At 51.9% G+C, this 11,823-nt stretch overlaps 1 protein-coding gene across 1 annotated transcript; it reads left to right on the top strand.

Moving 5' to 3' along the window:
* The first annotated feature begins 3,292 nt into the window (after positions 1-3,292).
* Positions 3,293-10,894, top strand: RHCG (Rh family C glycoprotein). The gene is made up of 10 exons (XM_057365838.1): positions 3,293-3,503; positions 6,791-6,977; positions 7,398-7,548; positions 7,877-8,024; positions 8,382-8,548; positions 9,168-9,305; positions 9,646-9,782; positions 10,342-10,466; positions 10,669-10,742; positions 10,829-10,894. The coding sequence occupies exons 1-10, from the start codon at positions 3,293-3,295 to the stop codon at positions 10,892-10,894; spliced, it is 1,404 nt and encodes a 467-aa protein (XP_057221821.1).
* Positions 10,895-11,823: the final 929 nt, after the last annotated feature.

Here is an 11,823-nt window from a genome sequence, read left to right as displayed (position 1 = left end):
AACTCCTTCTCTTTTCCTGCCYACTGCAGCTCTGGAAGCCTGTCCAGCTCTTGGGAAAGCCAGCAGAGGTGTTGGCTGGGCACAGGTGACAGTGTTTCCCAGTGTGACAGCCAGAGCTGCTCACATCTCTGCTTCTTGTGCTGCCCACAGAGACATTTGCCCTCTCTGCCTGCTCCACAAGGACACCAGTTTCCCTCTCAAACAGTCCTTGGGTTCTTTCTGGACAATCAGTTACTTGCTGATAAATGCTGTTTCTTRGGAGGAAGGAGACGGCACGAGAAAAATCATTTGTAAATTTGGCTCACGTGTGGCTGACGCTTTGATCCAGACAGGATTTTTTTTTTTTTGCTTAAAAAAGTCTCGCTTTATTTTGTCCAATTTCCAACATTTATCTCTGAGGGATTCTCACCGGTGGGGGCTGAAACAAAGGCTGAGAAAACCCAGACAAATGTGAACTGATCTCCCACCATAGCACCACTCTGTCCTGCCCCAGTGGAAAGTTTTCCTTTCTGCTGAGCCAGTAAAAAAAAAAAAAAACCACAAAAAACCACCAAAAACCCTTTTGTTTTGTATTGACTCAGATGCTTTGCTTTCAGGTCATTCCTCAAGGACCTGCAAAAGCTACAAGTCACCTTTGATAGTGGGCAGTGCCCTGAGTCTCCCTGGTGCTGCATGAAGGCTTCCAAGCCTCCCCAAATCCTCCAGTGTCCTCTCCACCCCATATGCCCAAAGGCTACCACTAGTGKCTTAGTGACCCCTAATTAGTGGCCACTAATTCTGGGGAGCACCTATGCCCTCCTATCCAGGGTGAAGCTGTCCCAAGGCCTCCAGGCAAGAGGGAGGGATTTCTGTGTGCTTTAGATTTTGTCTCTGCATCCTTCATACATTTTTAGTGCTCGTAAAACTGAGAAACTGGGCRAGACCCAGCTGGGACCAGTATTGTACAACCCTCACCCAAGGCCACTGCCAGACCTAGTCCCACATCACTTAAGCAGAAAGGCAAATGTGCCTTCTTCCCCAGCATCATCCCACTGATTTTTTGGGGAAACCTGTCAGCTCTTAAGGGTGCTGGGCATGATGGGCAAAATTCCATGGTGGAGCAAGCTCACAGCAGCCTGAAGTTTCCAACAGGGCTTTTAAGCACCTTGATATTGTGACRGTGAAACGTGCCCCATGTGTCCCACCACACAGTTGGGTACCTTGTGGGGTGGATTCAGTGGTGTTCTAACCCTTCACAGGAGGTGCTCTGCCCACATTGCTGCAGACACAAGTGCTGGCATGGCCCCGTCAGCCTTCCCAGGGTTATCCTGGCCCAAAAAGGAGCCTGAAGACACGCTGGGCTTTAATGGGCTCTCCCAGCATGGGCAGCCAGTGGAGCATGCCAGCCCCGATGGCACTGCAGTGACAAAGTGCTGATGTGCGGGTTGATAAGGAGGGGCAGTGCCAGGCAGTGCAGCAAGGTGAGACTATCAGAAAAGCCATTAGCCTTTGTTCCCGGCCTCCACTCATGGGGAGAGGGGCTGGGGACAGCAGGTGGGACAGAACTGCTGCCTCTTGAGGCTGCACAAGGGCTTTGCAATCTGCTTTTCCGGAGCCTCTGCCATTTCAGTAATGCCATAGATTAGAAAAGCTCTACATTACTCTTTTGCTAGAGTAACCACAAAGCATAGCTGSTGGTGGCTACAGTACCTTAGCAGGCTGCTTTTTGTTTTAAAACGCTCCTCTGTGCTGCCTTTTTCCAGGTGTCTAAGGGCTGCTCTGGGGCAGGGCAGAATACTGGTCCGACCACGTAGCTGGAATGAGAACACTCAACTGTCAACAGTGTTCCAGCAATTAGAGCCCAGGCATTGTTTGGGGATTTCAGCTCATTTCTAACCATAGATCTTTTGTTTCCTGGTTTGTACGGCTGAGACTGCCCTGCAGACACCCCGTGTAATGGGAGAGCCAAAAAACATACCCTGAACAGCATCACTCGAGGGAGGGCTCATCCTTCAGGCAACAGCAACATCCCCCTGCTTTAGGTGACCCCACCAAGAGAGCCCAGCCTTGTGGAGCTCTGCTCATGCAGGATAAGGGCTAAAGCAGATGGATTTCTCTCTTCTTCCCAATGCTGTCTCTATCCTGCTGCCTGCAYGGGGTTCAAATGAGGTTGGAGAATGACTTTGTGTGGCCGTCAGTCTCTTCAAGACCATCCACAGCATTTTTCTGCCATCTGTCATTTTGAGAAGAAAGCAAACAAGAAAAAATAATAAACTCAAATTATTGCCTAATCAACGCCGAAATCAGTGCTGCTTGCTCAGCCTGCGGGCCACAATTAGATGCCATCAGCAGATTTGGGCAGCTTGCCTGGGCTGCAGTCTTTCATCTCTTGAAGACTGACAGGCATCCCAGGGATCTGCAGGCAGAGGAGGGAGCTGGGAGCTGTTTGAAGGACTTGCCCGGCTCTTTGGGGGTAGAGCACATAATTCAAAACAGTAAGAAAAATGGAGTTTTGTGTTTATGTTTGTTAATTAAAGGAAGCCCCATACCAGAGGAGGGGATGTTTAGGCCCTCCAGCACCATMCCACAGCATTGTCCTGGTTATGCAGCCCCAGCTCAGTTTGCCTTGCCAGGAGGATGCTCTGGGTAAATCACTTTGGGAAATTATGGAACATGTATCACGAGAACATCCTTAGAGCTCTGAGGCAGCCTGGACAGGGCCATTGTGTGTCTGTGCACACATGCAGGATCTTGGTACTGCTTTGACGCACACACCTTTCTCTTCCTCCTGTTCTGTACCACAGCTGTTTTTCCAAAAGCCAGGAGCTGGAAAAGGGCACTTTGCCTTTGTCCTCAGTGCTATCTAGGGAAGGGGGCTTGGGGAGCTGGGGCTGCAGCTTTCAGAGCTGGGGAGAGGGGCCAGGGGAGCACCCAGAGCCGGGAGGGAGGGGACAGCAGGGTCAGGGTGCTCCTGCCAGGGGCAGGGAAGGGGTGTGGGGCTGGGCAGAGCAGGGGGCTGGACACTCTGGTTCCACTCCCYGCTCACACTGGCCTCCACATCTGCTGGTCCCCGTGGAGGCAGGGCTCAGAGGCGCTGGGAGCAGCTCGGGGGAAAGGTGCTGAAGCCTGTCCCTCCTCCCGGGGAGGAAGGTGGCTTAGAGGAACAAGCSTGCTGAAGCTCCAGAGCTCTGAAATGTGATCCTGCCTCAGGCACCTCCCTGGGCCCCACCTCGCCCTCTCTGACCTATAAATGTGACGGGCCCCGGCCGGGCGCGGGGGACGCGGGTTCGCACGGTCCCCCAAACCCCTGTGCATGGAGAGGCCGCGGCACCAAGGCATGGCCAAGAACACCTACATGCGCTGGCGGCTGCCACTCGTGTGCCTCCTCTGGGAGGTGGCCATGATCGTCCTCTTCGGAGTCTTTGTGCGCTTTGGCCCCGAGGCTGATGCACACTGGGAGGAGGAGAAGCGAGAGATGAACCTGACCAGTGACATTGAGAATGATTTCTACTTCCGATACCCCTGTGAGTATTCTGGAAGCCTAAACCTCGTGCTGGCTGGTCCCCATCCCATCCCATCCCATCCCATCCCATCCCATCCCATCCCATCCCATCCCATCCCATCCATCCTATCCTGTCCTGTGGCAATATCTCCACCAATTGCTAGAAAGTCACGCTCTTGCCTCAAGGCTGGTTTGGGGTGAACCAAAGAGCAAGAGAAAAGCCTCATGGCCCTCCAGCGCCTTGGGGCTCTGTCAGCAGGGTACCATGACGTCTTTTATCCAGGAATAGGGCTGACGTGTTCCCAACACTCTGCAAGTTTCAGCTTGCTGCCCCCTCCCTCAGCTCTGGATCAGAGCAAGCCTTTCTGTGCACACAGAGGAACGGCTGTCGAGATCCTGTGACATCTTCCCCCTCTTCCTCCGTCCTCCCCCTCACTTGTGAATTACCCTTGAGCTACTGGCATTTCAATGCCRGAGTCTTCCCAAGCTGCCAGGTTCCCAGGGATCTTCGGTCTCTGCATTRTAGTGACACAGAAATTATTCAGGTGGGTAAAGCCCTTCTGGCCAGGCAGTGCCTTTGGTGGCTTTGATCTCCAGGGCTGGTCATCTTTGTGAGCCTTTCAGAACAGGCTGCTTCTGTAGGCAATTGTTTCCAAGGAAGCAACAGGCCTGAGTCATGCGTCTATTTAGAACATTTCCATTAAAAACACCTGCTAAATCAAAGGAGCTATAGCAACCTGTGGCTGCTGAGGATTAGCTAGTTCAGAAAAGGATCTGCTTACAGAAACCCGCTGCTCACTCAGCCTCCAGGTTCACATAGGGCCGTGGCTGCCCTGGGCTCTCCCTGCMCATCTGCCCTTGGGACCAGCCCCACAAAGGTTGGTGTGAAGCAGCAGCASTGCCTGAGGGCTGCTCTTGTCACGGGTGTGCTGAGAGGACATTGGGAGTCCAAGAAAGCATGTAGGAGCTCAGGAAATGACATCTCTTCTGTCCTCATATCCCACTCCTGCTCTGCTGTGCCAAATATTCCCCCTCAAATGGCTGCGTGGATTCACACAACTAAATCAATCTAAGGGCAACTGCTYGGTTTAGCTTTGATTTACRTTTCTGTTTCAGACCTGAGGAAGGKTTCACGTGCCCAAAAGCACAGTTGTTCTTTCTCCCTTATCTAATCAGAAATATTCTCTCTTTGCAAAGATGCACAAACACGACAAGGTGGCCAAGCCCTGGAATTTTAATCCTTGTGTCCATCCAGTGCTGTCCACAGGATCTGTCTGCAATGGCAGAGGGACAGGAGTGACAAATGGAGAGGTGTTGCAAGCCAGAGATAGTTGGGAAGGCAGGCAGAAGGAAGTTATCCTGGTTTCAGAAAGCCAGTGTGTAGTTGTGTCAGTGTTGTCCATTGCCAGGTCCAGTCAGTGTGACAATTCTCATTTTGGATTGCTCATGGATATTCCCTAATGGCTGACTCATCTGCTCTCTAGGGAAAAAAAAATCAGTTGGTTTTTGTTTGTTTTTTTTTGTCACAGGTAGCATTCCCAAAGCCCGCCCAAACACTTCCTCTTGATAGTTATGGCAATTGTCCTCCACAAAAGCAGGTTTACAAAACTTTTAGGGCATGGCAGTGCCTCTGCTGCCTCTGAGTGATAACAATGTTATTTTTACTAAGGGAAAACAAAGGCAAGGGTCAGAAAAGGGTTTTAGACTGGGTGTGGTTTGAAGAAATAGCTGYTCTTCCTCCTGAGTTTGTACAGAAGTCTAACACACAGTAGGATCGTCTGGGTTTTTGGAAGGCACAAAGTCCACAGCTCTAACTCTGACCTRTGCATTTCTGCTTTTAGGATGAAAGAATGAATATATAATGCAAATGACAGCGGATAGTTCTAGTTCTATATTGTGCTGCTCACACTGGAGAAGAGAGAGAGGGAAMATTAATTCCCTGCAGAGGGAAAGTCTGTGGGGTTGTGTGGTTGAACCACACTAAGGGGAGCTGGTTCTTAGGACGTGTGGAGATGTGCTTTTCAAGTGACCTGTGCTGAACAGTGCCAGCTGCAGCTCTCATCTCCTTTTTTTTTAAAGGACTGATTTCATAGGCATGGGGGACATTTTTAAAAGCAAGCAGATTGTCACGGCACTACATGGCTTAAGCCTGTCCTTAAACACGTTGCAAGGTCTTCAAAAGCACAAAAGGACAAAAGTCACAGCTTCTGCAGAGCTGCACCTCACTCAACTCTTCACCAGCCCTCAGTGGGAAGCCCTGTGGAAATGCACCAGGGACTGATGGATTTTAGCCCAGATTCAGGGTAGAGCACACTTGCAATCACTGAATTTCCTTTGCCCTGAGCTTACATGCTCTCTGAGGTGCACAGTCTTTGCTGGATGTGGTGGCTACAATGATTTGTGTGCTTCAGAATGCAGAACTTGCTGGTTTGGCTCCATCAATGCTGCCTTTAGCTGCTCTACAGAGTGGGTTTGCTACTGGGAGTGTCCCAGGGGGGATCACAGCCTTGGGTCTCTGTTCTTTCCATGAGTGGCTTGCAGTGTGAGGGTTTGCATGGCTCAATCTGTAAGCATTCAAATGTTTCAGCTCACTTAATTGCAAAGCGATGCTTATCTGACAGAAACGTGCAGCATTAAAAAGTACAGCAGGTTGAGTGCACCAAGAAGGTCTTTCAGAGGCTCACACAGATCTGGTTTCCCCCGGGGAAGGGCATCTGAGGGGCTCGAGTGAGCAGGTCTGACCATTAGTGGGAAGAACTGGGTTTCTCTGGTTTGAGCACTAAAAATCTCTTAAGGTGGGTTTCTGGTCTCAAGGGTATTTTGCTACATATTTCTGCTGTTTAAAAATGTATTTGTAAACTTGCCTTTTTCTTGTGCTCTCCTTGCTCTGAGCCATCACCAGGACCCTGCATTGAATGGACCKACCCAAAATGACCATTTATGTGTTTTAACAAAACTTTACTGTTTATTTTATATGACTTTTTTGAGTTTTTTACAAAAGGGGGAAAAACCAATCTGAATAGAAAAGTGTGTGTGTCTGTACACTCCATTAGGCTCAGGTCTTCTCTTGCACACAGCTTTTAGTAAATATTTACTTTAAAGACTGAGCCTTTTAACCAAAAGCCTGTTTCCAAAACCTKAGCCATTTTTCCACCTTAGAAATGAGTGGACACAAGGTAAGAACACATTTTCTCCTGAATTTCCCCTCTACTGCTACTGTTGTAATTAGTTTCTTTTCAACACCGAATGCATGTGACATTTGCAGCCCTGCTGTCCTCGCAGAGCTGACGGGCCCTTCCCTCTGCACAGCTTTCCAGGACGTCCATGTGATGATCTTTGTGGGTTTTGGTTTCCTCATGACGTTCCTCAAGCGCTATGGATTCGGAGCTGTGGGTTTCAATTTCCTCCTCGCTGCCTTTGGGATCCAGTGGGCTGTCCTGATGCAAGGCTGGTTCCATTCTTTCAAGAATGGGAAGATCCTCATTGGAGTGGAGAAGTAAGGAGGGCTCTGGGATGGCACCAGTGGAGCAGCTGGASTGGGAGCCAAGCATTGGCTGTCCCTGAGTTGTGTCAAATACAAATCAGTCCCTAAAGTGTTTTCTTCCCTCCTTTGCTTTCCACCCTTTAATCCAAAGGTTCCTRCCATTGTGGGGGGACTCAAAGGGCATCTGGAGATCAGAGTCACCCCATAGTGCCCAGCCAAACACCACAGATACCAGTGCTGAAAACACTTATTATCCAYGTTACCTGAACAGTGTGGGGTGTAAGGATGGGAGGGAGGTCAGTGGGAAATCCAGGRATGTCTCCTAATCACCTCTTTGTCTTCAGGTGGCATCTCTAGAGCTGGGTGAAGGTGAGAGTGATTTGCAGAGGAGTATTTCCTTATTAAACCGCAATTTTCCTTCCCCTTTTCCAGCCTCATCAATGCTGATTTTTGCGTGGGCTCTGTGTGCATCGCCTTTGGGGCAATCCTGGGCAAAACCAGCCCCATCCAGCTCCTTGTCATGACTTTGTTTCAAGTCACRCTCTTCTCAGTGAACGAGTACATCCTCCTCAACCTTCTTCATGTAAGGCTTTAGGTAGTACCTGCTTTGTTCTGCTCCTTCCTCTCTGCACCTCTCCAAACTGTTTCCCTTTGCTACAGCTCCACCAAGCCACTGCCTTCACGAGCATTTAAAATGCACSAATTCAGGCAGCAAAAGTAGACAGACTATGAAGGAGAGGGGCAGTGGGTCATACTTCCATGAGAAGGGAGATCCTCTGGGGTTTTATAAATAAGCCTGGCAATCCAGGAGCACTGGGTCCCTCTGTCAAATGGGCACGATGCAAATCAGGCCCCAGCTCCGAAATGAGTGGTGACTGCAGGAGAAAACCTCTCTTTTCCCATGGCTGCAGGTAAAGGATGCGGGTGGCTCCATGACCATCCACACCTTCGGAGCCTACTTTGGCCTCACGGTGACACGAATCCTGTACAGACCCAACCTGGAGCAGAGCAAGGACAAGCAGGGCTCCGTGTACCACTCTGACCTCTTTGCTATGATTGGTGAGTGAGCCCTCAAACCAGGGGGGCTGCTTCCTCCTGCATCTCTGGGAAAAGCTCAAACTGGATATGGAGTTGAGAAACTCTGAATCCTGGAGGTTTTTCACCTTTCAGAGTTACTCAGCTCCCTTCATCTGTGACTGAGATGGTRCCTGGGAAGACAAGGAACATTTTGGTTCCCTTTCTCTGCCAGCCTTTCCTGATGATGGTCTCATTGTGTGGGGGATGGCCCTGGGGCAGCAGAACTATGGAATGTAATTCCCCTCTGCGCAGAAATACCTTCTTCAGAGGTTATTTTTCAACCCCTGCATTCTCTCTTTCCCCTTTCCCTTCCTGATCCCATCCTGCCCATCGCACCAGGCACCCTGTACCTGTGGATGTACTGGCCCAGTTTCAAYTCAGCCATTTCTGACCATGGGGATGCCCAGCACCGCTCTGCCATTAACACCTACTGCTCTCTGGCTGCCTGTGTCCTCACCACCATGGCCTTCTCCAGCATGCTGCAAAAGAAGGGCAAGCTTGACATGGTAAGAGAGGAGAGAGAACCCTGAACTGCCCAGGGGACATAGAATGAGATTGATCAAAGGTCCAGGAAACAACTGGCACTTGTCCCTCACTGAACAGACACAGGGTTTCAGGGCATGATGATAAAACCAGYGTGCAGGCAGAAATTCTGAGGCTCTATTGAATAAGAAGGTGGGAATGAGTCCTGCAGTGCTTGAGGTGTGGGGTGATGCCTTGCAGAGCCGTGTTTGGCAGCGCTCCCCAGCAAACAGGGCCTGTGCAGCAGCTCGTGAGCAATCGGGGGGCTGACTGGTACTGTTGGATGTGTGGGTGACATGTCTCTGTGACAGCAGAGCTTGCATGACACACGGGTGAGACAATTTCCATCTCATCACAACTCCCCACCCTTATCTGTGGATGCAAAGRACGTGTGTGGTAGGGGGAGTGGGAGTCTGTGTGCACCTGTGCTACAGACAGAAGCTGCCTGTTCTTTTCTTGTTTTTCACCACCAAGCAGGAAAACGCACCCTGATGTTTCCTCTGGAAACATTTTCAGAGCTGACTCTCACACTTTACCACTTGCACCATCCCCGAGGTGTGGCAGGGTCCCTGAGATGCCGAGGCAGGGCGGTTGTTTCTGCAGGTGCACATCCAGAATGCCACGCTGGCCGGTGGCGTGGCCGTGGGCACCAGCGCCGAGATGATGCTGACCCCCTATGGCTCCCTCATTGTTGGGTCCATCTCTGGCATCGTGTCCACCCTGGGGTATGTCTACTTCACGGTGAGTGCTGCTCGAGGGCTCTGCAGCCCTGGTAGTGCTGAGGAGACCACGAATGGATTCACTTCCCTTTGATTCTGCTTTCCAGAATCCCTTATGAGATGCTCTTCTGTCTCTTTTTACTGCCCCAAAATGCTCAGGAGGTTCCTGACTCCCAACAGGAGCGTGTTTGGTTATTTTATCTTGAGTTTAGCTCGCATCTTTTTCTACAAGCCCTTAGCTGTTTAATGGGGCACRGTATCACTCCTCTTTCTCTGCTTATCCCAGTCCTCCATGGAAGGAACAAATCCTTTCCAGTCCYAGGCTCATCTCCCTGATGTCTCTCTACTTCCCTTCCCCTCAGCCTTTTTTGGAGTCTAGGTTGCACATTCAAGACACRTGTGGCATCCACAACCTCCATGCCATGCCAGGCCTGATTGGGGGCATTGTGGGGGCCATCACAGCAGCTGCAGCCACGGAAGATGTMTATGGAAAGGAAGGGTAAGATGGCTTGAAAATCTTCAGTGAGAATAGATTTTAACAATAGCTCTGTGGGCTTCAAGCAGGTAGCARTAAACAGCTTTTGTTAATAGTTCAGAGCTACCCAGAGCTGTCCCTCAAAAACATGGGGTGCCCTGACTGTTTTGGGCTTCCTGAATTGTAGCCTCATSTGATGCAGCTGATTCTTGGTGGCCTCACAAAGTGAGCCACAGTCTTGCTGTTTGGCATCATTCTGGGCCACAATGGGTAGGGAAATGCTTCTCCCTCCTCCCTGCATTGTTTTGTGGGGTCAGGTAAGGCTGAAAGCCAGAAATACAAAGCRAATATTTGCATTTTGGGCTCCTCCTTGGTAAAGCTTTGCCAGGGGTCAGAGAARGAAGTGAGCGGTGTTTTGGTCATTGCAGAAGAGGGATGAGGCTAGGGATGGGTTCCCAAAAAAGCAGGGCAGCATGGTTTCTCYGGAGCCAGGGGATGGTTCCTCTGGATTTAGGGGATGGTTCCTCCGGAGCCAGGGGATATCTCCTGCCGGGGCAATCGTCACCATTTGTGCCCTCGGCAGGTTCATCAAGGCGTTTGACTTCACTGGCGAGTACCAGAAGCGGACACCCAGCATCCAGGGAGGGTTCCAGGCCGCCGGCATCGTGGTGTCTCTGCTGATGGCGTTCGCCGGGGGGGCCATTGTGGGTAAGCCKGAGGGGAGCACGGAGAAGGGAGGGTTGAACACGGAGAGGTTTCAGCTGAAACAGAACCATCCCCGCACTCCTGTCCGTGATCGGACGCGTCTTTGGGGGATGGCACCGAGCACCGCGCCGKGGTTCACCCCTTTGGGTGGACCACCCGCATCCCTCCCGTCCCCCTGCCCACCGCCCTGCCCTCCTCCTTGCAGGGGGCATCCTAAAGCTGCCCATCTGGGGGGACGCCGCGGCCGAGAACTGCTTCGAGGACGGCGTTTATTGGGAGGTGAGGGGGTCTCGGGGGGCGGGGGGCACGAGATGGCGCTGTCGGCCCGCGGCCCGGCCCGGGGGGCTCAGGGGGCTCTGCCGCAGGTGCCGGAGGACGAGGAGAGCGATGTGTACCACATGCACAACCCCGACAAACCCGCCTCGCCCTGAGCCGCGCCCCGCCGCCGCCGCCGCGCCGCTCCCGGAGCCCAAGCATCGCCTTCTCCCCGTGACGACGAGGGCTCTGCCCTACTCTGCCGCTTTTGTAACGAGCTGCTGTGCGTTTAATAAAGACGTGATGTTCTTTGCAGGCCTGTGCTGCCGTGTGTCAGCGGCCGAGCGGGATGGAATGTCGCCCAAAGTTGTCCCTCCCGCCGGTGGCCCCCCAGCTCTTGGCTGCCCGGGGCAAAGTGGAGGCGATGGGACACTCCTGGTGCCGTGGGGACAAAGTGGAGACAGGAGCGGTGACAGTACAGGCTGGGTGTATTGATTAGATGATGTATGAGGGGGAGACCCTTGGCACCTTGAGATGACCGTGGAGAAGGTGATGAACCCCTTGTGGGAAGCACAGCTCAGGACGGTTCTGTTTGAGGACAGGATGCTGGGATGCAGCAGCTGACCCTCCACTCATCCTGCCATCCACAGCGGGGGTGAGGGCCAGCTGTGAGTCCGGCTACACTTCTGCCTGATGGCCTCTGGCACCACCTTTCCTTTACCTGCCCTGCTGAGACCTCCATCAGCTCCTTGGGAACCTTGTTTGCATGTACAGCACAGGCTGACAGGACCCTTTCCTCTATTTTAGCTTCAGCTAAATTTCTTCCAGTGTCATCAGGAAATTTCTTCCAGTGTCATCAGATGGCTCCTTCTGCTTACTGGGCTATTCTGATGGGAAGAGGACAGCCCCTCTCTCTTAGCTGGATCATCAAGTTTCAGCGAGAGCTGGAGGAAAGAGGGATGAAAACCAGGCCTAAAATCCTGCACGTTTTCCGGGGTGATATTATGTGAGGAGCAGGAAAGGAAAAGAGAGGGGGGGAAAGGAGGTAGGAGGGCTGATAGGTCTCTTCACTGCATCTAGCTGTAATTCTTACACCTGGGGGGGG

The sequence above is a fragment of the Malurus melanocephalus genome, unplaced genomic scaffold (assembly GCF_030028575.1).
Source record: "Malurus melanocephalus ecotype Western Australia unplaced genomic scaffold, MMel_1.1 scaffold_58, whole genome shotgun sequence".
NCBI classification, from domain to species: domain Eukaryota; kingdom Metazoa; phylum Chordata; class Aves; order Passeriformes; family Maluridae; genus Malurus; species Malurus melanocephalus.
The sequence above is the reverse complement of the archived record's forward strand: the minus strand, read 5'-3'. Positions and strand labels throughout refer to the sequence as shown.